General features: G+C 40.3%; 2 protein-coding genes across 2 annotated transcripts; both read right to left on the bottom strand.

Annotated features, from left to right (window-relative positions):
* Nucleotides 1-2,997: 2,997 nt before the first annotated feature.
* On the bottom strand, nucleotides 2,998-4,670 carry LOC148132402 (uncharacterized). The gene is given in 2 exon segments (XM_087954209.1): nucleotides 2,998-4,190; nucleotides 4,193-4,670. Coding segments are annotated over 2 exon segments (1,671 nt in total).
* Nucleotides 4,671-11,482: 6,812 nt separating this feature from the next.
* Nucleotides 11,483-13,156, bottom strand: LOC113432411 (uncharacterized). Its single transcript, XM_026694559.2, has one exon. It carries the CDS (start codon nucleotides 13,154-13,156, stop codon nucleotides 11,483-11,485), a length of 1,674 nt encoding a protein of 557 aa, XP_026550344.2.
* Between the last annotated feature and the right edge of the window lie 9,394 nt (nucleotides 13,157-22,550).

Below are 22,550 nucleotides of genomic sequence, written 5' to 3'. Positions count from 1 at the left end.
CGCGACAAACACCTATGTTCAAACCCACCCAGTAAACCCGGAGGGCTCTTTTCATACAAAATATACAGCCACAAGAAATGGTAGGCTTACCCAACCTCCAAAACCTCCCCTGAGCAAATAAAAACTACAGTATCCAGCTCTGACATATAAACAAGCTCTCCTGAGTTTCCACCATTAGACTCCTCAGAAGAGGCATTGATATAGGATTTTTCACACTGACTTCCTGAGAACCCTTGGATTCTGCGTGAATATGCTGGGGTTCTGTGAGAGACTTGAGTTGATTTTGGAATGCAGCCAATTTTTGATCACTAGAACTTTGCCACTTCATTGGGGGGTTCTACAATTTAATTATTTAGGGTAAGCTGTTCCAACCCTTGGCGTAGAAGATGGCGGTCTGCTGCTGCTAAAAGCCCAAACATGTCTTCCAATACTTGAGCTTTCCCAGACGGCGTTAGAGAGATGAATCAGATGCAATGCAGCAGGTTGCTCCTTCAGAAACTGTTTACTTCCTAATCTTGCCTGAATCTATGGGAGGTCTACATTTTTCTTTTTCTTTTAGAAAAACTTTATTAAACATTAAAAAAATAAATACAAAATACAAAACATTTATTTAAAATGAAACAAAAACAAAGAATACAAATTAGTTAGATGGTGCTTTCTTATCAAACAATATCCTAATACTTTTCATATATCTGGTTATTACTGCTACTATAACCTCTTCATATTCTTCCTTCCTTATTTATTTACTCGCTGGTTTCTATTATTTATCCAATTATATCAGTTTTCCCAGACTGTATAATATTTTGAGTCTTCCTTTTCTTTTAATTTTAGGGTAAGTTTGTCCATTTCAGCAATCGTAAACTTTTTGGATTATTAAGTTTTCTACTGGCATCCGATCACCCTTCCAACACTGTGCAAGCACTATCCTCGCTGCAGTAATTATATGTAAAATTAAATATTGTATTTCTTTTGCATATTCACCTTTTATTATTCCCAATAAAAAGATTTCTGCCTTAAGTTCTAATTGAATGTTCATAATTTCTCTTATCCATGTTCGTATTTTTGTCCAATATTTCTTACTCTTCGGGCAAAGCCACCAAGCATGGAAGTAGGTACCCCTTGTTTGTTTGCATTTCCAGCAAAGTGGGCTTAAATTTGGTTAATCTCGAAGGGGTCAGATACCACCGATCACACATTTTGTATTGATTCTCTTTATATACCGTCAATTTTGTTATTTTGCAATTCCCCCCCCCCCAAATTCTTTCCCAGTCTTCCAAATTAATATTATGCCCTACATTTCTTGCCCATGCTATCATTGGGCCCTTAACTAATTCCTCTGCCATTTCAAACTCTAATAAATAATTATACATTTTTGAAATTGCTTTTTCATCTGTACTTTCTAAAAGTTTATCTAATTGGCTTGGTTTTACTTCTATTCCATATTCTTCCACATCTTTTTTATATCTTGTTTTGAGCTGGAGGTATGGCCACCAATGTTCAACCCTTGGTACCCGAGTTCTTGATTTGTTTTTAATATTCCTTGGGGGGGGGTCTAAAACATCATAATAGTCATTTTTCCAATATGTGGTGCATTGTGGTGTATCAATGCCTCCATGATGGATACCCGTCCTGGAATGTTTATATATTGTTTATTCTTAATATCTCGCCAGATTCACATTAATGTCTATGAAAATAAGTATGAACCTTGTTTCCTGGGTTCCGCATGAAGACATGCCACCCTACCTTCAGGTCATGCCCTTCTAAGGTTAAAGTTCTTTTATTTCTTAAGTTGGAGGTCTACATTTCTTTACAGAAGCCAGAAGAAGCTACGCTTGTGACTCACTCGCCATTAAACAGCACCAGCTCAATCAGCAATGAAGGGAAGCATCTGTCCAGACCTACTTTGAAATGTAAGTATATTATGCTAGAATTCCTTTTAATGAAATTTTGCAGCTTTCTTTGGAAACTCTACTTGCTTATTGCTGGAACAAGTTCTATCTGATGTAGATACTAAAGAAAGGGAGTTTAGTGTGACTCATAAGCTCCATCTACTGGTAGGCAGTCAGATTACAGCTTCATTGAAATGCTACAGGGCCCACTTCTGAAAGAATTGCCACGTGAATGAGCAGATGCAAGGGTTGGCAGCTTTTATTTAGTTTTTACTAGAACCTTTGGACATGAGATACAAGTCAATGATGGGATGAAGAAAAGGATTGACAAGATTGAGTAGAGGAATGCTGTTCAATCCTGTCAGTATATTCATGAACTGGAATAGAACTTGGTCACAAGGTCAGCCAATGAATAGGCCTAGCAACTAAATCAGCCAATGAGGATAGTTTGGAAACTGAAACTAGAAGTAGCCTAGGGGTGGTTCCATATGTTAAGCTCTGCAACTCAGCAGCTATGTTGAGCTCTGAGTCTGTCTATTGAGATGAAACTGCTCCTCTTGCTTGCCTGCTGATCTATTGAAGATGAAACTAACTTGCTTGCTTGCTGAAGACAGGAGCTCTGCTCTGAACTTGCAACATGTTTCTGTTTGAGTTTGCTCCAAGTTGGAGAAATCTACAACTGGTTTGTAAAATCTACTTACGTTTATAAAGATGTTAAATGAAGCACCAGCCATCTGTGTTTTACTTTTCTGGCGCTGAATTATCGCTGCAAAACTCTCAATATATCCATAAAACCATCGAAAGAGAACCCAACTGAATGGCACCTCTTATATTCAGGCATAATCATTTTCAATTCCCCCTGTAGTGTTCATGCTCATTGTTTAAGTTGCACTGTGATCTCCATTTATCTTCACCATCAGAAAAGGGAAGGGACAAGAAACATTTGATGCAGGTGAAATTTTTATTAGTTTACAATCAAGCTACTTTGTGACTTTCCATTTAGTTAACAAAGACAAATATTTGAAATTCTCATGGTACCGAAGCAAAGACTGGAGGTTTTTCACCATTCCAAGTGAGCATTCAGTCCTGGATAAATTACCTAGAAGAATTAAAGGAGCCTGCGGTTATACCTAAGCATACATAAGAGACGTGCACCTTCCCGCGTAAAGCCATCCTCAGCCTCTGGTAGGTTGAAGAAACCTCCTGGGAGGAAGGGAGACTTGGGAGAACAGGCAGGCAGCCAGAGATATTGCCGGGCCAGAGGGGTCAGCACAGGAAGCTGCTCAGCTTGTGCCTCCCACCACTGAGGCAGGGAGACATCAGCAGGAGCTGCGTCAGCTAAATGTTGATACCGAAACCATTCCATTTCTGGCACCTCCGAAAGGCCGGGGACCCCATGGTCGGGCTCTATCTGGCTCCATCCTACAGCCCCCAGTTGCTTGGGATCAAGTGCCCGCACTGCTTTCAAGGTGGGCATCGCAGGGTGAGAGTCAAACAAATGCTCCAGGCGACTCAGGCTCTGAGCTAAGATTTGATGAAACTGTTTTGCCAGCTGAGGTGGGCACACAGCCAGATGCTGCTCTGTGTTGGGCCCCAGCCTTGCATCTAAGTGATAGGAGAAAGAAACTCGCAAGGAATCTAGTTCCCCGTAGATTCGGTGGGCCAGTGGCTCACCTGTCTGGCGGAGAAACCGTGCCACGGCCAACAGACCTTGGGCATGTTCGCCTACAAAAGTGGCTTCCGCCACCAGTTCCTTGTCATTCTCCACCAGGATACTCTGCAATTTTCCCATAATGGGCCCCTCGCCTTCATCAGTTGCTACAAATTCCCTGAGAAGGGGGAGATGTTCTGCAATGCCTGTTGCTTTCTCCAACCAAACCTCAGGGCCAGCCTGCCTGTTGCACACAGGGAGGGACAGCTTCAGTTCATGCTCTTTCAGGAATAGGGCGTAACGGTGACGGAGAGCTGGGCGCCGTCCAAATGTCTCTTCCAGAAGATGCTGCAGTGAAGCCAGCCTTTCTAACTTATCTTGCCATAGCTCCATCACCAACTCCAACTGCTGGTACAAGCAAGGAACGTGAAGGGCAGCTGGCAACACCGCACCTAAAATCCCATTGGCAGCAAAGGCCTGGATCATAGGCACACCCCCTGAAGTGACCACAGCCAGTACGCGGTGGAACAAAACGTGCCCTTCACTCAGCATGCGGGCCACAGCACGGGCCACTAAGGGATGGCTCAACTGTTCCAGGACCTCAATCCCGAGAAGCAGTGGAGCCTGCCCAAGTCTGTTAAGAGGCAGAAAGAGAGGCCAAGGGCTGCCCGCCCATCGTCTGTGGTAGCCTCATGAAGGAAGACAAAGGCATCCCGCTGCCGAAGGCTGTGGCAAAGAGCCGATTCATGCTGTCGTCTCAGGGCAGGAAGGAAGCTACGATAGAGCTGTGCAAGGGAGGGGAGTGGTCGTCTAGCCCCTGCCTGCCGCACAAGAGCCTCAAAGAACTCTGCCTCCGAAAGGGGGACCCCTGTCTGGGCCAAGGCCTGGATCAGAGTCACCACAATTGAATCTGGCGCAGCAAAGGATTCCGAGCGACGGCATCGGGACACATTCAATGGCGTTGCACGCGTTTGTCTCTCAGGGCGGGGAGAGGAAGCAGAAAGTTGCTTGTGAAGCTGGGAGCTCTTTGAAGAGCAGCTGTGGGAAAGCAAGGCATGGGCATCATCCTGTAAGGTCAGGGAAGAACAGCGTTGAGGGAGCTTTGTGGATCTCCTGGATTGATTTGCCATGGATCCACTCTGAAAAGTAACAGACATAGCAAACCATATATTAAACACAGCCTCTGTTGGAACTCATTTTCTGCTGCTGAGATCTTGATACCAAATTACCAAGCCTTTTACACTTTGTCTAACAATACAGCCATATCCAAGCTGATTGCTTTATCGGTGTGATCATTCTAGCTGCTGCAATTTGAGAATTTAATATCATTTTAACACAGAATTTAAAGTCAAAGACTTCTTTTTCTTATCATTGCAGTTCCACTCATGGAAAAGCCTCATTATATGGGGTATATCCAAGATGGAACCAAAAAGTCTCTATAGCAAACATTTTGTGATGACCCAGAATGTAACACAAACATAACAAAATCCAAAACATAAATAAATGTCCTTTAATGCTTCCAACCTGGCTCCACTGTTCGAAAATTCTCAGTTGGAGATAAAACTTACTCAAAAATAGTCTTTTAAAGAAAGCAATGCAGTCCAAACTTAATGAGCAGATAGAGGTGAAATAAAAAACCCAAAACAAACTACAATGAAGGAAATTCCACAATGGACCAGGATAAGTAATCACCAACTTCAAGCAGATAACAAGGCACAGTCTGTTGGAAGGACGCCAACCAAGATAACTTCAGCCCAAAATAAAATACACTTTGCTTCTGGCAACACTGTGTTGTAACGTCTCTCTTATATACAGTACTATTCTCCCCAGCTGCAACTAATGAGGGATATCATGGCCGCTTCCTCTCTCGTAAGCCAAGTTGTTTCCTTCTCTGTTCCTCCCTGCATGTCTTAGGATGAAGAGGGGATGGGCCTGGTTCTTCCTCTGACTGCCCAGCTGGCCTCTGCCCTCCTGCACCACCTCCGGAGCCACACCTCCACTCCCTGTCGGCTGATCCTCCTCTCCCTCAGAGTCTGACTCTACCAAGGGCATGACACATTTCTTTCCCATGAAGGGGTATCATTTTGGGTTAAGAGGTGCCTGTGCTGTGTTTTTAACAAAGTTTTTCTATGGTTACTCTGATAAGAAAGCAGTTTCCCAACTTGCCTCCAGCTGCTCATGCAGCCATTACAGTCCCAGAATTTCTACTTGTAAGAAAGAAAATTTTATCTGCTCTTTGGTTATGCTGGGCCTACAAAGTATATCAGTTCTGCAAATGCTAAAGAGTCAAGAAATTCAATACAACACAAACATTTGGCAAGTGATAGCTCCATCACCATACAACCCAAAGTCTAGCATATTATTATCATTTTCTCAGCTGTTAAAAAGCTACAAATTGATTTGGAAAGGTCACAACCAACAAGGGGTTATTACCCCACAGAGCCATCCCTTCCCAATAGCATGGCATCCTCCCCAAATCCTCATACTCACTTTTTTTGCAATTTTAGATTGAAGACAACACTTCAGAGCAAAAAGCCTTCTTTAAACCCAATCGCCACTTGATTAGTGGAGGAAAAAAACAAACTAGAAAACACAACTGCATTCAAGCAAACTTCAATATTCCCCCCTTGTTGCCGCCTTCTTTTTAACCTCAGTAATTTGTCTCCATGTATGCTGACTCCTCCCAAAATGGGATAGGTAAGTACTGAAATTTTTAACCCTGTGATAACCATGGCCTGATAGAAATGTGTATAACAACTATTCAGTGATAGAGACTAGGGATCAGCAGGATTATAATCATAGCAGGAGGGAAACCTAGAAAGAGCAATCAATGAATAAGCATATAATATCCATGCCTGCAAAGTCCCTGCCAGCATTTTGTTTAGGGATTGAAATAAAATAAGTGCTTCAAGTTCTGTAGGATACCAAGAAGTTTAACTTGGAGGAAGGTCTCCTCTATAGTCACCACTGAAGCTCGTACCTTGAGTGATCTGATACTGATGCCTGCTGGAATTCCCTTTGGCCCAATCATTTCTGGGTTTGCTTTCCAAAACAGTTTTGTTATTTTACTGTGGTAGTAGCATAAATGTCAATATTGGCAATTCCTGCTTTGCAAAGTATTTTTATCTAGTCTACAGCAACACAAGTAGTATCAGCAACCACCAGTTACCACTTGAGATTTTCCTTTTAAAAGAGCTTTTACAGGTAAAAAGCTATAAAAGAGCTTTTACAGGTGAAAGCTCTTGCTAACATTACATTTCTCAGCATCTTCTGGGAGATTTCATGTTGTCCTCCCCTGCTTGACATAATCAAGCAGAAACAATTTTTGTACAAATGTAAAAAGTTACTGTTTATGAAGTGTATCACACCAACGGCACTTTGGTATAAACATCAACTAATTTCTCTCTCTCCATATATATGTTGTGTGTGTGTGTGTGAGAGAGAGAGAAATACATATCTATTTCCACCTCTTTTTAGAGTTCATTTGGGCTTTCTCCCAGGAAAACGTACTCAGGATTCCACCTTCTCCTTGGTAGAACTTCTGTGTCTTTAACAGTCCTTCAAAAAGTAAACAAGATGTTTAATTTAAGAGCTTTCCCCAGTGCTTTCAAGATTAAGGCTGCCAGATATGGGCTGCAGAAAATTGGATCAGCACTAGATGGCAATAAACAAATTCAAATATATAAGAAAAGAAAAACAAGCTCTAATCCTTAGCTATCATCAGCCAAATGCTTTCAGCCAAGATTTGATAGGTCTACCTTAGAGTTATTAGGGAGTATAGTCATCCAAACCACACAGAATGCGGACCCAGAATGATGGGGCTAGAGAAGCCAAGGAAAACTGACAGATATAATGGGAACATTTTTACCATGGGGAATATATCCCTCTATTTAAGAGAGCCACTTAGATATACTAGGCATGTATTTTAGATTGAGTTAATGATTAGAAGCTGTGAGTACTAAAAGCTCCATGAATGAAAGGAACATATCAACTATTACCAACCATGTGAATATTGTCTAAAGTGAAAACTGAATAAGTATCTTTATGACACCTACATTCTCTACGTATTAATAAAGTGTATTCAAGTCAGTTGAACACTGTGCCATTTGTCTTGGTGAATCCTGTACTATTTAGCAAATATTACATGCTAAGGCGAAGGGATGTATTTCCAAGGCACGTGGGATTGGTTAAATATATTGGATTTTAATGTGCTAGTTTTGCAAATTCAAAAGTTATTTAATGGGCTGGGCTGCCTAATAGCTTGCAAGATTTGAGGGAATAGCAATATGGTTGCAATGTAAGAACCTCAAAGCTAATCCAAAGGAAACATGTCTCTCATCTTTGTGTGCAAGATAGCTAGCTAGAGTGCAGGCATCTCCATGATGTAATCAAAATTCAGATACTTGGCAACTGGTTCATACCTATGATCATTGCGGTGTGCCAGGGCCATGTGATCACCTTTTGCAACCTTTTGACAAAGTCAATGGGGAAGCCAGGTTCACTTAACAACCAGGTTACTAAGTTATCAACTGCAGTGATCCATTTAACAACTGGCAGGAAAGCTCATAAAATGGAACAAAACCCACTTAGTAAATGTCTCACTTAACAGAAATGTTGAGCTCAATTGTAGTCGCAAGTCGAGGACTACTATATATAAGCTGACTTTGCGCAACATGCTGAGGCATGTTCAAGACTTAGCAATTCAAGATATACCGTGTTCAAACATGGGCAGCTGTACTGACACAACATGCTAAAATGTGTTTGTTTTAAACTTAGTTACTATTGGAGTAGTTCTCTGGGTTGTGTGAACCCAGCCCATTTGGTTAGTATACGTACTAGGTTAACCCTGAAAGCAAGTTATCTCCATCACCAAACAGGATATGTATAAACCCAATATTAAGTCTTTCTGCTGGATATGTAGCAAGAAAGAACAACACCTATGTTCAAACCCACCCAGTAAACCCGGAGGGCTTTTTTAATACAAAAATATACAGCCACAAGAAATGGTAGGCTTACCCAACCTCCAAAACCTCCCCTGAGCAAATAAAAACTACAGTATCCAGCTCTGACATATATAAACAAGCTCTCCTGAGTTTCCACCATTAGACTCCTCAGAAGAGGCATTGATGTAGGATTTTTCACACTGACTTCCTGAGAACCCTTGGATTCTGCGTGAATATGCTGGGGTTCTGTGAGAGACTTGAGTTGATTTTGGAATGCAGCCAATTTTTGATCACTAGAACTTTGCCACTTCATTGGGGGGTTCTACAATTTAATTATTTAGGGTAAGCTGTTCCAACCCTTGGCGTAGAAGATGGCGGTCTGCTGCTGCTAAAAGCCCAAACATGTCTTCCAATACTTGAGCTTTCCCAGACGGCGTTAGAGAGATGAATCAGATGCAATGCAGCAGGTTGCTCCTTCAGAAGCTGTTTACTTCCTAATCTTGCCTGAATCTATGGGAGGTCTACATTTTTCTTTTTTCTTTTAGAAAAACTTTATTAAACATTAAAAAATAAATACAAAATACAAAACGTTTAGGTAAAAATGAAACAAAAACAAAGAATACAAATTAGTTAGATGGTGCTTTCTTATCAAACAATATTCTAATACTTATTTCATATATCTGGTTATTACTGCTACTATAACCTCTTCATATTCTTCCTTCCTTATTTATTTACTCGCTGGTTTCTATTATTTATCCAATTATATCAGTTTTCCCAGACTGTATAATATTTTGAGTCTTCCTTTTCTTTTAATTTTAGGGTAAGTTTGTCCATTTCGGTGCAATCGTAAAATTTTTGGATTATTAAGTTTTCTACTGGCATCCGATCACCCTTCCAACACTGTGCAAGCACTATCCCCGCTGCAGTAATTATATGTAAAATTAAATATTGTATTTCTTTTGCAAATTCACCTTTTATTATTCCCAATAAAAAGATTTCTGCCTTAAGTTCTAATTGAATGTTTGTAATTTCTCTTATCCATGTTCGTATTTTTGTCCAATATTTCTTACTCTTCGGGCAAAGCCACCAAGCATGGAAGAAGGTACCCCTTGTTTGTTTGCATTTCCAGCAAAGTGGGCTTAAATTTGGTTAATCTCGAAGGGGTCAGATACCACCGATCACACATTTTGTATTGATTCTCTTTATATACCGTCAATTTTGTTATTTTGCAATTTCCCCCCCAAATTCTTTCCCAGTCTTCCAAATTAATATTATGCCCTACATTTCTTGCCCATGCTATCATTGGGCCCTTAACTAATTCCTCTGCCATTTCAAACTCTAATAAATATACATTTTTGAAATTGCTTTTTCATCTGTACCTTCTAAAAGTTTATCTAATTGGCTTGGTTTTACTTCTAGTCCATATTCTTCCACATCTTTTTTATATCTTGTTTTGAGCTGGAGGTATGGCCACCAATCTATGTTCTACCCTTGCTACCCAAGTTCTTGATTTGTTTTTAATATTCCTTGGGGGGGGGGGTGTCTAAAACATCATAATAGTCGTTTTTCCAATTTCTGGTTGTGGTGTATCAATGCCTCCATGATGGATACCCATCCTGGAATTTTTATATATTGTTTATTCTTAATATCTCGCCAGATTCACATTAATGAATCTCGAATTACATGTCAATGAAAATAAGTATGAACCTTGTTTCCTGGGTTCCACATAAAGGAATGCCACCCTGCCTTCAGGTCATGCCCTTCTAAGGTTAAAGTTCTTTTATTTCTTAAGTTGGAGGTCTACATTTCTTTACAGAAGTCAGAGGAAGCTACGCTTGTGACTCACTCGCCATTAAACAGCACCAGCTCAATCAGCAATGAAGGGAAGCATCCGTCCAGACCTACTTTCAAATGTAAGTATATTATGCTAGAATTCCTTTTAATGAAATTTTGCAGCTTTCTTTGGAAACTCTACTTGCTTATTGCTGGAACAAGTTCTATCTGATGTAGATACTAAAGAAAGGGAGTTTAGTGTGACTCATAACCTCCATCTACTGGTAGGCAGTCAGATTACAGCTTCATTGAAATGCTACAGTGCCACTTCTGAAAGAATTGCCACGTGAATGAGCAAGGGTTGCAAGGGTTGGCAGCTGTTATTTAGCTTTTACTAGAACCTTTGGACATGAGATACAAGTCAATGATGGGATGAAGAAAAGGATTGACAAGATTGAGTAGAGGAATGCTGTTCAACCCTGTCAGTATATTCATGAACTGGAATAGAACTTGGTCACAAGGTCAGCCAATGAATAGGCCTAGCAACTAAATCAGCCAATGAGGATAGTTTGGAAACAGAAACTAGAAGTAGCCTAGGGGTGGTTCCATATGTTAAGCTCTGCAACTCAGCAGCTATGTTGAGCTCTGAGTCTGTCTATTGAGATGAAACTGCTCCTCTTGCTAGCCTGCTGATCTATTGAAGATCAAACCAACTTGCTTGCTTGCTGAAGACTGGAGCTCTGCTCTGAACTTGCAACATGTTTGTTTGAGTTTGCTCCAAGTTGGAGAAATCTACAACTGGTTTGTAAAATCTACTTACGTTTATAAAGATGTTAAATGAAGCACCAGCCTTCTGTGTTTTATTTTTCTGGCGCTGAATTATCGCTGCAAAACTCTCAATATATCCATAAAACCATAGAAAGAGAACCAACTGAATGGCACCTCTTATATTCAGGCATAATCATTTTCAATTCCCCCTGTAGTGTTCATGCTCATTGTTTAAGTTGCACTGTGATCTCCAGTTATCTTCACCATCAGAAAAGGGAAGGGACAAGAAACATTTGATGCAGGTGAAATTTTTATTAGTTTACAATCAGGCTACTTTGTGACTTTCCATTTAGTTAACAAAGACAAATATTTGAAATTCTCATGGTACCGAAGCAAAGACTGGAGGTTTTTCACCATTCCAAGTGAGCATTCAGTCCTGGATAAATTACCTAGAAGAATTAAAGGAGCCTGCGGTTATACCTAAGCATGCATAAGAGACGTGCACCTTCCCGCGTAAAGCCATCCTCAGCCTCTGGTAGGTTGAAGAAACCTCCTGGGAGGAAGGGAGACTTGGGAGAACAGGCAGGCAGCCAGAGATATTGCCGGGCCAGAGGGGTCAGCACAGGAAGCTGCTCAGCTTGTGCCTCCCACCACTGAGGCAGGGAGACATCAGCAGGAGCTGCGTCAGCTAAATGTTGATACCGAAACCATTCCATTTCTGGCACCTCCGAAAGGCCGGGGACCCCATGGTCGGGCTCTATCTGGCTCCATCCTACAGCCCCCAGTTGCTTGGGATCAAGTGCCCGCACTGCTTTCAAGGTGGGCATCGCAGGGTGAGAGTCAAACAAATGCTCCAGGCGACTCAGGCTCTGAGCTAAGATTCTATGAAACTGTTTTGCCAGCTGAGGTGGGCACACAGCCAGATGCTGCTCTGTGTTGGGCCCCAGCCTTGCATCTAAGTGATAGGAGAAAGAAACTCGCAAGGAATCTAGTTCCCCGTAGATTCGGTGGGCCAGTGGCTCACCTGTCTGGCGGAGAAACCGTGCCACGGCCAACAGACCTTGGGCATGCTCGCCTACAAAAGTGGCTTCCGCCACCAGTTCCTTGTCATTCTCCACCAGGATACTCTGCAATTTCCCCATAATGGGCCCCTCGACTTCATCGGTTGCTACAAATTCCCTCAGAAGGGGGAGATGTTCTGCAATGCCTGTTGCTTTCTCCAACCAAACCTCAGGGCCAGCCTGCCTGTTGCACACAGGGAGGGACAGCTTCAGTTCATGCTCTTTCAGGAATAGGGCGTAACGGTGACGGAGAGCTGGGCGCCGTCCAAATGTCTCTTCCAGAAGATGCTGCAGTGAAGCCAGCCTTTCTAACTTATCTTGCCATAGCTCCATCACCAACTCCAACTGCTGGTACAAGCAAGGAACGTGAAGGGCAGCTGGCAACACCGCACCTAAAATCCCATTGGCAGCAAAGGCCTGGATCATAGGCGCACCCCCTGAAGTGACCACAGCCAGTACGCGGTGGAACAAAACGTGCCCTTCACTCAGCATGCGGGCCACAGCACGGGCCACTAAGGGATGGCTCAACTGTTCCAGGACCTCAATCCCGAGAAGCAGTGGAGCCTGCCCAAGTCTGTTAAGAGGCAGAAGGGAGAGGCCAAGGGCTGCCCGCCCATCGTCTGTGGTAGCCTCATGAAGGAAGACAAAGGCATCCCGCTGCCGAAGGCTGTGGCAAAGAGCCGATTCATGCTGTCGTCTCAGGGCAGGAAGGGAGCTACGATAGAGCTGTGCAAGGGAGGGGAGTGGTCGTCTAGCCCCTGCCTGCCGCACAAGAGCCTCAAAGAACTCTGCCTCCGAAAGGGGGACCCCTGTCTGGGCCAAGGCCTGGATCAGAGTCACCACAATTGAATCTGGCGCAGCAAAGGATTCCGAGCGACGGCATCGGGACACATTCAATGGCGTTGCACGCGTTTGTCTCTCAGGGCGGGGAGAGGAAGCAGAAAGTTCCTTGTGAAGCTGGGAGCCCTTTGAAGAGCAGCTGTGGGAAAGCAAGGCATGGGCATCATCCTGCAAGGTCAGGGAAGAACGGCGTTGAGGGAGCTTTGTGGATCTCCTGGATTGATTTGCCATGGATCCACTCTGAAAAGTAACAGACATAGCAAACAGACATATTAAACACAGCCTATGTTTGAACTCATTTTCTGCTGCTGAGGTCTTCATCCCAAATTACCAAGCCTTTGACACTTTGTCTAACAATACGGCCATGTCCAAGCTGATTGCTTTATCGGTGTGATCATTCTAGCTGCTGCAATTTGAGAATTTAATATCATTTTAACACAGAATTTAAAGTCAAAGACTTCTTTTTCTTATCATTGCAGTTCCACTCATGGAAAAGCCTCATTATATGGGGTATATCCAAGATGGAACCAAAAAGTCTCTATAGCAAACATTTTGTGATGACCCAGAATGTAACACAAACATAACAAAATCCAAAACATAAATAAATGTCCTTTAATGCTTCCAACCTGGCTCCACTGTTCGAAAATTCTCAGTTGGAGATAAAACTTACTCAAAAATAATCTTTTAAAGAAAGCAATGCAGTCCAAACTTAATGAGCAGATAGAGGTGAAATAAAAAACCCAAAACAAACTACAATGAAGGAAATTCCACAATGGACCAGGATAAGTAATCACCAACTTCAAGGAGGTAACAAGGCACAGTCTGTTGGAAGGACTCCAACCAAGATAACTTCAGCCCAAAATAAAATACACTTTGCTTCTGGCAACACTGTGTTGTAACGTCTCTCTTATATACAGTACTATTCTCCCCAGCTGCAACTAATGAGGGATATCATGGTCGCTTCCTCTCTGGTAAGCCAAGTTGTTTCCTTCCTCTGACTGCCCAGCCGGCCTCTGCCCTCCTGCACCACCTCCGGAGCCACACCTCCACTCCCTGTCGGCTGATCCTCCTCTCCCTCAGAGTCTGACTCTACCAAGGGCATGACACATTTCTTTCCCATGAAGGGGTATCATTTTGGGTTAAGAAGGTGCCTGTGCTGGGTTTTTTTAACAAAGTTTTTCTATGGTTACTCTGATAAGAAAGCAGTTTCCCAACTTGCCTCCAGCTGCTCATGCAGCCATTACAGTCCCAGAATTTCTACTTGTAAGAAAGAAAATTTTATCTGCTCTTTGGTTATGCTGGGCCTACAAAGTATATCAGTTCTGCAAATGCTAAAGAGTCAAGAAATTCAATACAACACAAACATTTGGCAAGTGATAGCTCCATCACCATACAACCCAAAGTCTAGCATATTATTATCATTTTCTCAGCTGTTAAAAAGCTACAAATTGCTTTGGAAAGGTCACAACCAACAAGGGGTTATTACCCCACAGAGCCATCCCTTCCCAATAGCATGGCATCCTCCCCAAATCCTCATACTCACTTTTTTTGCAATTTTAGATTGAAGACAACACTTCAGAGCAAAAAGCCTTCTTTAAACCCAATCGCCACTTGATTAGTGGAGGAAAAAAACAAACTAGAAAACACAACTGCATTCAAGCAAACTTCAATATTCCCCCTTGTTGCCGCCTTCTTTTTAACCTCAGTAATTTGTCTCCATGTATGCTGACTCCTCCCAAAATGGGATAGGTAAGTACTGAAATTTTTAACCCTGTGATAACCATGGCCTGATAGAAATGTGTATAACAACTATTCAGTGATAGAGACTAGGGATCAGCAGGATTATAATCATAGCAGGAGGGAAACCTAGAAAGAGCAATCAATGAATAAGCATATAATATCCATGCCTGCAAAGTCCCTGCCAGCATTTTGTTTAGGGATTGAAATAAAATAAGTGCTTCAAGTTCTGTAGGATACCAAGAAGTTTAACTTGGAGGAAGGTCTCCTCTATAGTCACCACTGAAGCTCGTACCTTGAGTGATCTGATACTGATGCCTGCTGGAATTCCCTTTGGCCCAATCATTTCTGGGTTTGCTTTCCAAAACAGTTTTGTTATTTTACTGTGGTAGTAGCATAAATGTCAATATTGGCAATTCCTGCTTTGCAAAGTATTTTTATCTAGTCTACAGCAACACAAGTAGTATCAGCAACCACCAGTTACCACTTGAGATTTTCCTTTTAAAAGAGCTTTTACAGGTAAAAAGCTATAAAAGAGCTTTTACAGGTGAAAGCTCTTGCTAACATTACATTTCTCAGCATCTTCTGGGAGATTTCATGTTGTCCTCCCCTGCTTGACATAATCAAGCAGAAACAATTTTTGTACAAATGTAAAAAGTTACTGTTTATGAAGTGTATCACACCAAGGGCACTTTGGTATAAACATCAACTAATTTCTCTCTCTCCATATATATGTTGTGTGTGTGTGTGAGAGAGAGAGAGAGAGAGAAATACATATCTATTTCCACCTCTTTTTAGAGTTCATTTGGGCTTTCTCCCAGGAAAACGTAGAACTTCTGTGTCTTTAACAGTCCTTCAAAAAGTTAAAAAAGATGTTTAATTTAACAGCTTTGCCCAGTGCTTTCAAGATTAAGGCTGCCAGATATGGGCTGCAGAAAATTGGATCAGCACTAGATGGCAATAAACAAATACAAATATATAAGAAAAGAAAAACAAGCTCTAATCCTTAGCTATCATCAGCCAAATGCTTTCAGCCAAGATTTGATAGGTGTACTTTAGAGCTATTAGGGAGTATAGTCATCCAAACTCTGCTGACCCAGAATGATGGGGCTAGAGAAGCCAAGGAAAACTGACAGATATAATAGGAACATTTTTACCATGGGGAATATATCCCTTTATTTAAGAGAGCCACTTAGATATACTAGGCATATATTTTAGATTGAGTTAATGATTAGAAGCTGTGAGTATTAAAAGCTCCATGAATGAAAGGAACATGTAAACTATTACCAACCATGTGACATCTACATTAATAAAGTGTATTCAAATCAGTTAGTTGAACACTGTGCCATTTGTCTTGGTGAATCCTTTACCATTTAGCAAATATTACATGTAAAAGGCAAATTTTACATGTAAAAGGTGGGATTGGTTAAATATATTGGATTTTAATGTGCTAGTTTTGCAAATTCAAAAGTTATTTTATGGGCTGGGCTGCCTAATTGCTTGCAAGATTTGAGGGAATAGTAATATGGTTGCAATTTAAGAACCTCAAAGCTGATCCAAAGGGAACATGTCTCTCATCTTTGTGTGCAAGATAGGTGGCTAGAGTGCAGGCTAATTATCCACAGATTACTACTGATTATCCCACCCAAGAATGTCTTTCCTCTCCACAGGGTTGGGCATCTAGCAAAATTTGCTTTTTGGATTAAATCAGTTGCTAAGCTTTTCAGGTATATTTGTTATTTTTGAATATATTCATTTGGGGTACCATCAGTATATATTATCTCTTTTTGATGGGTGTTCTACATATGCTTTAGTTGAGGTATGTTCTTGTTGACCTATTGAATTTCTGCCTGCAACATTACTATAGCAGGTGAAAGGTGGGGAGGACTTTCTCCTTTAACCTGAATCAAACATAGATTCATTCATCAGGGGTCTCTTTATCAAATGACTAAAGAAGTTTGCATTTGTTAAATGTCTGTCTGGACATATTCTTTTCCAGCTGATTATGGATTAAAGAAACCACAATGATTCTTGTACATATTCTTTGCCTTGTTGCCATCAAAAGAGATGACAAAAATCATTAACTAAAATATTTACCATTTATGAGCTACAGAATGTAAGATGGTGTTTTCATATTACAATATTCATATAGCATGGTTCTAAAAGCATGAGCAGAAATTACTATGATAGGACATTCTGTAAAGCCTCTTCATTCTTCTGATAAGGAACTTGGAAATTCTAGTTCAGAGGTCCCCAAACTTGTCAACTTTAAGACTTGTGGACTTCAACTCCCTAGGAGTTGAAGTCCACAAGTCTTAAAGTTGACAAGTTTGGGGACCCCTGTTCTAGTTGATTGCTTAAACCTCCTTGTTCTGTTGGAAGAAAATATCCTTCTGGGTTCAGTTCCAAGTGGGGAATAAAACACTGGAAACATGGTGACTACTTGGAAAGATGGTTTAATGGTGAACAGGTTCACACGCCTGGGAGCTCCTGGGTGAAAAAGGATATGCTGAGAGTCCCTGGGTTTTATGCCCTCTATTGGGATTTGAATTTGAGCTTGTATTCTGATTGGTTGTCAAACTCCCATGGGGCCATGAAGGGGCAACTCTGTAGGCTGTCCTGAGTCCCAGGTTTGGTTGAGCCTTGCTGGATGATGATGTAATGAAAGGGCTTTGGGCAATTCCTATTATGGATCTGCCTGAAGGAGGTAGATCTTTGTTATATAGAGTAGACTGGCCCAGGCCTTAATGGCCCATTAGCAAAGGTGGGGGGGTGAGTTTTTGTCTCTCTGAGTTTCTACTTCTCTTTTAGGGGAAATATTCTGCCCTTTTAATATATCCTAAAATATTTCATTTTTCTAGGAGAGGGGTGGGTTTTAACTTCCAACCGGTTTTTTAACAGATGCTTTACAGAAATCTTTTTCTGCTTTTTGAAGAAACGGAGATTTCAGTTTGAAGATAGCAACATCATCTTCACCAAAAAGCATGACTGATAGTTGAATAAACTCTTCCCAAAAGCTCCTGAGCAAAACTGCAAAGAATGAACTGCATGGCCCCTTTTTCTAGTTTTTCTGCATCAAGCACACAACAGGCATAAACTAGAACAGGGGTGTCAAACTCAATTTCATTTGAGGGCCACATCAGTATTATGGTTGTCCTCAAAGGACCAGTTGCATCTAAGACTATGATGACTCACAGCGGCTGGGTGGGTTTGGTTGGCTCCACGCCACTCACTGGAGCTGGGTCGGGACAGAACAAGTTGCACCAGCTAAGTCAGACATGTCAAACTCAAGGCCCGCAGGCCACATCTGGTCCACGATGTGATTAGATTGAGTCTATGGGGCCACCTTTGAAACAGTATGGGCAGGCTTCGGCCTAATTTCCCCCCCAAAAAACCCTGCACCACTCGGGCATACTACCCGAATCATATTGCAGGGGTGGTGTACCATACCGCATGTACCATTTGCAGGGTGACCCTGCGGGACATATCTAACCGCATTGTGGGCCACATCTGGCCCCTGGGCCTTGAGTTTGACATGTCTGAACTAGAATGATGAATTGTGCCACATTTGCTGACTGCCAAAGAAATCTGGATTTTCTATGGTGAGTTTTTCCAAACCATGCACTGTTGCAGCCAGTCCGTGTGTGTGTGTGTTGCAGTTTTCAAGGATTTGACCCTACAGCTACCATAAAAATACGGATTGCCCAGAAAAATTAATTAAAAATGGTTTTTTGACATCTCTTTACTGCCATCTAGTAGTTATCTAGAGTTATATAGTTGCTTACATTCATTCTTGCTGATAAAACTTTTTTCTTGTTGCTGCTTCTATTTAATGACTCTGGAATTGTTATTCTACAATATAGAAACATTTTTGGATCAGTGGACACCCTTGGAATTTTGAAAATGCCATGTTCCCGTCACCAGAGGGCCAAGTGGTGAGTTTTCTCCCTCACCTTCTCTCTGACTTTCCAGCATCTACTATATCTATCCTCCCTTTGTTTTTCCATGCTCGGGTTAACATGTTTCAAACCAAAGCAAAGGTTTCTGCCTGCCTGCCTGCTCCTTGGAAATGGCCGTAATTTCCTCAAATACATTGGATAGTTGTTCAAAATTAAAGACACTGTTGTGCTAAAGTTTACCCCACAATTTGATCTTATTCTTCTCCAGGATACATAGACGTGCAATGACTTTTTCATGTCATTTTACTACTCTGTCCAACTCTTCAAGTTGTAAGGAAAAAGAGGCAGACCACAAGAGAAATTGAGACTGTTAATTTCCATGGCTCAGAGTTTTAAAATAATAGAACAGCCCATCCTTTAAGAACAAGGTGTGGGGGGCGGAGCTGGCATCTCAACGATACGGCATGCGATCTTGGAGGTCTGAGATCGCTGCCGATATCTTTGCTCCTGTACGGTCCAAACGGATCTAAACTGTCCTGAAGAGATGGTGAATGTAAAGAGCGCATCCTGTCGATCCCAGGGATACTGCAAAGTCCCTGGTAGATACAGGAGAAGCTCTTTTTGCCAGCGGCAAAGAGGCAGCCATTAAAGCTGCTGAAGTTGGGACAGCTCCGAAATGGAAGAGGATAGAAAGAGAAAATGTGCCGGTTTGGTGAGAAGTTTCTCTTTACTTTAAGATTTAAAAGGATACCCTAAGGAAAAGAAAGAATCTGTAAAATCTCAGAAGTAATTAAGCAGCGATTTCAAACGGGAAGTCAAATTAATTTTTACCTTTTTTTTGCTGGACTCTTTCTATATGATTTTTTACTTGGAACTGGACTGGTCTTTTTTTCTATCTTATTTTTCATTTTTGTTTCTTCTCCTTTTTGTCTTTACAATATTTTAGGCTAGAGATCCCCTTTTAGCCTTTCTTTTTTTTGAAACCCTTTTTACTTTTTAATTAACTTTTTTATAATAATTTGTTTGGAAAAGGAAGTGAAAACAGAGGAAACTTTTTAACACTGCCAACTAGAGGCTTAGAAATATTGTTTCTCTTTTTCTCTCTTTCGACCAGACAAAGCTGAGAAAGAATTCAGACTTCTTTTCAAGGACTTTGAGCCTGTCTGATAAGATAGAGGGAAGAGCATGGGAGAATGTTATTGCAGGTACTCTTCTGGTTTTCTATCAGTAGCTGGAGTCTGGTGTTGAAGTATACAGAAAAAAGATGATAAGATTCTAGAGAAGAGAGCTATAAAAATTAACAAAAGCCTTGGATAACTAAATAGGTGCAGTGTGTTCATTTTCTCTTTTTTAAGTTGGTCTATTTCTCATATCCCCTCCTTATCATCTTATTATTTGTAATAGTTATTTGGATCTCTGGACTCTTGGAACCTGCTTTTGTCTTTCTTTTTGCTTTTGGAGCCTAATTTTTACTTTTGCATTTTATTTTAAAGGAAAAGCCTTAGTATTAATGTTTTCCCTTTATTTTTTAAGGGAGTAGGCTGTTTCTTTCTCTCTCTCTCCCTCTCCTACATTTTTTAATCTACCCTCCATATTGGGTTTTTTTTTCTGTGGCTTCCTTTTTTTTTTTTTGTATATTTTTTTCATACCTGAGACTTTCTAATTGGATTAAGGTGTTGAAGAACCTGAAGAAATTCCTTTTTCTTTTTACTTTTTTACTTTTTATTTTTCTGCCTTCTACAAGATTTAACAATTTTTTCCTCTCTCTGTTTATGTTTTTTTTCTCTTCCCTTTTGGAGCTTTTACTGCTATTTAACTAATCAATTGGATTAAGTTATACAAGAACCTGAAGAAATCTTTTTTTTTCTATCTTGCTTCTTTTTTTCCATTATTTTTACTTGGATTTACAATTGGCTATTTCACGAGTAGATTAAGGTTTAGAAGAACCTGAAGATTTTGAATTGTCTGAAATGAGCAGGAAATTACTAGTGGCTGGTTCTTCAATTCCTACTTCTTCCTCTTCACCATCTGAAGGACAACGTTCAATACAGATGATGTTACAGCCAGAAAAAGAACAGGAAAAAGTGACATTGCAGATGATAATGCAAGGAATTCAAAGCATACAAGCAAGAACAGAAAATATTGAAAGGAAAATAAAAAAAACTGATGAAAAGGTGGAGAATATTCAACAAATGATGGTGAAGTATGATGAGAAATTCAAAAAAATTGAAGAAGATAAAGAAATAAGAAGATTGGAGATATTGATGACAGATCAACAGTGGTTGAACAAGATAAAAGTGGGATGCTGAGATGGGAGATGGATAGATCAGAATTTTATCTCAGATTTCAAAACATAGAGGAAGAAAAGGGACAGCTGAGATAATGATAGAAATCTTGGCTGAAGCTCTGGAAATAACCAAAGAGAAGATGATGAATGGAATAGATGAGGTTTTTTAAGTCTTCACAAGATATGCAATGAGAAATAGCTTACCAAGAGAATTTCACATCAGATTTACAAAGAAAGCCATTAAAACACAAATATTACAGGTGGCAAGAGAGAAAACATTGAAATATAAAGTTAAGGAGATTGTGGTCCTGAAACAAGTGCCTTGAAGAATGAGAGAAATGAGAAGAGAATACCGATTCCTGACTAAAATCCTACTTAAAAAAGAGGTGAATTATAGAAGGCTGATTCCTGAAGGTTTAATGTTCACATGGCAAGAACAGAGACACAGAATTGATTCAATTGAGAAAGCTGAATTGTTTTATACTGAATACTTTGGAGGGAGAGAGGAGGAGACAGAAAAAGAAATGTCACTAAATTCCAAGAGGATTGCCAAATAGCGACTGAAAAAGAAGAAGGTGCAGTAGGCGGAAAGGTGGAAGTTAAGGAACAATGTGAACTAAGATCTACAAGAGCTGCTAAACCTAATTATAAAGTATAAACATGGAAGAGAAAAAGCTGATTACAATTAATATAAATGGACTTAATTCAGCTGCTAAAAGAAGGAAAACTTTCCATAAATTAGAGAAATTAAAATTTGATATAATCTGCCTACAAGAAGTACATATTAAAAAGCAACATGAACAACTGTTGATACAGCCAAAGTTAGGGAAAATATTTACTTCTTTGACACAATGCAAGAAAAGAGGAGTGGTTTTATACATTAAAGATATTATCCCAGTGAAATTGATTGATACAGATGATGATGGAAGAGTATTAATGGTGGAAATAATGGGACAATAATATGAAAACACTCCTGATTGCAATCTATGCCCCGAATGACGATCAAGAAGAATTTTATAGAAAACTACATATGAAAATAATTGAACTGGACTATACTAATATCGTTATGATGGGAGATTTCAATGGAATTGTAGACAATAAATTGGACTATACAACACAGAAAACAACAAAGTAAAACAGAAAGATTCTCCCTAAATCCTTTTTTAAAATGACAGATGAAATAAACCTAAAAGATGCATGGAGAGAAAGAAATGCTAAGTCTAAACAATACACTTTCTATTCAAACAGACATTCATCATGGTCCAGAATAGATATGATATGGATGTCAACAGAATTGTTAGCCAACATGCAAGAAATAAATATTGAAACAAGTATTTGGGCAGATCATAATCCAATGACAATTAAATGGAAAGGACAAAGAAGAAGATCTAGATGGATGTTAAACAATACTATATTAAAAGAAAATGATTTCATACAGAGGATGGAGAAAGAACTGGCTTTTTTCTTTAAAGAAAATAAAAAAGAAGACATCAATGCAGAATGTATGGGATACAATGAAGGCATATGCCAGAGGCTTGATAATAGACTATACAAGGAAAAGAAATATCACGAAAAGACTAGCCTTTAAGACATAAGAGGATGAGTATAAAGAACTTGAAAAAGAGTTACAGAAAATGCCACAGATATAAAATGGATATAATTAAACATAAAATGGGATTAATGGAAAAAGAAGAATTTGCAC

Source organism: Notechis scutatus, chromosome 2, assembly GCF_049901735.1.
Source record: "Notechis scutatus isolate UNSWTSFEM ecotype Mainland chromosome 2, rNotScu1.2, whole genome shotgun sequence".
In the NCBI taxonomy this organism is placed as follows: Eukaryota; Metazoa; Chordata; class Lepidosauria; order Squamata; family Elapidae; genus Notechis; species Notechis scutatus.
Note: the sequence above shows the minus strand (reverse complement) of the source record. Positions and strands in the feature narration are given on the sequence as shown.

Bases quoted from the DNA above. Each gene is read 5' to 3' on its own strand.
- LOC113432411 (XM_026694559.2), bottom strand. From the start codon at position 13,156: ATGGCAAATCAATCCAGGAGATCCACAAAGCTCCCTCAACGCCGTTCT.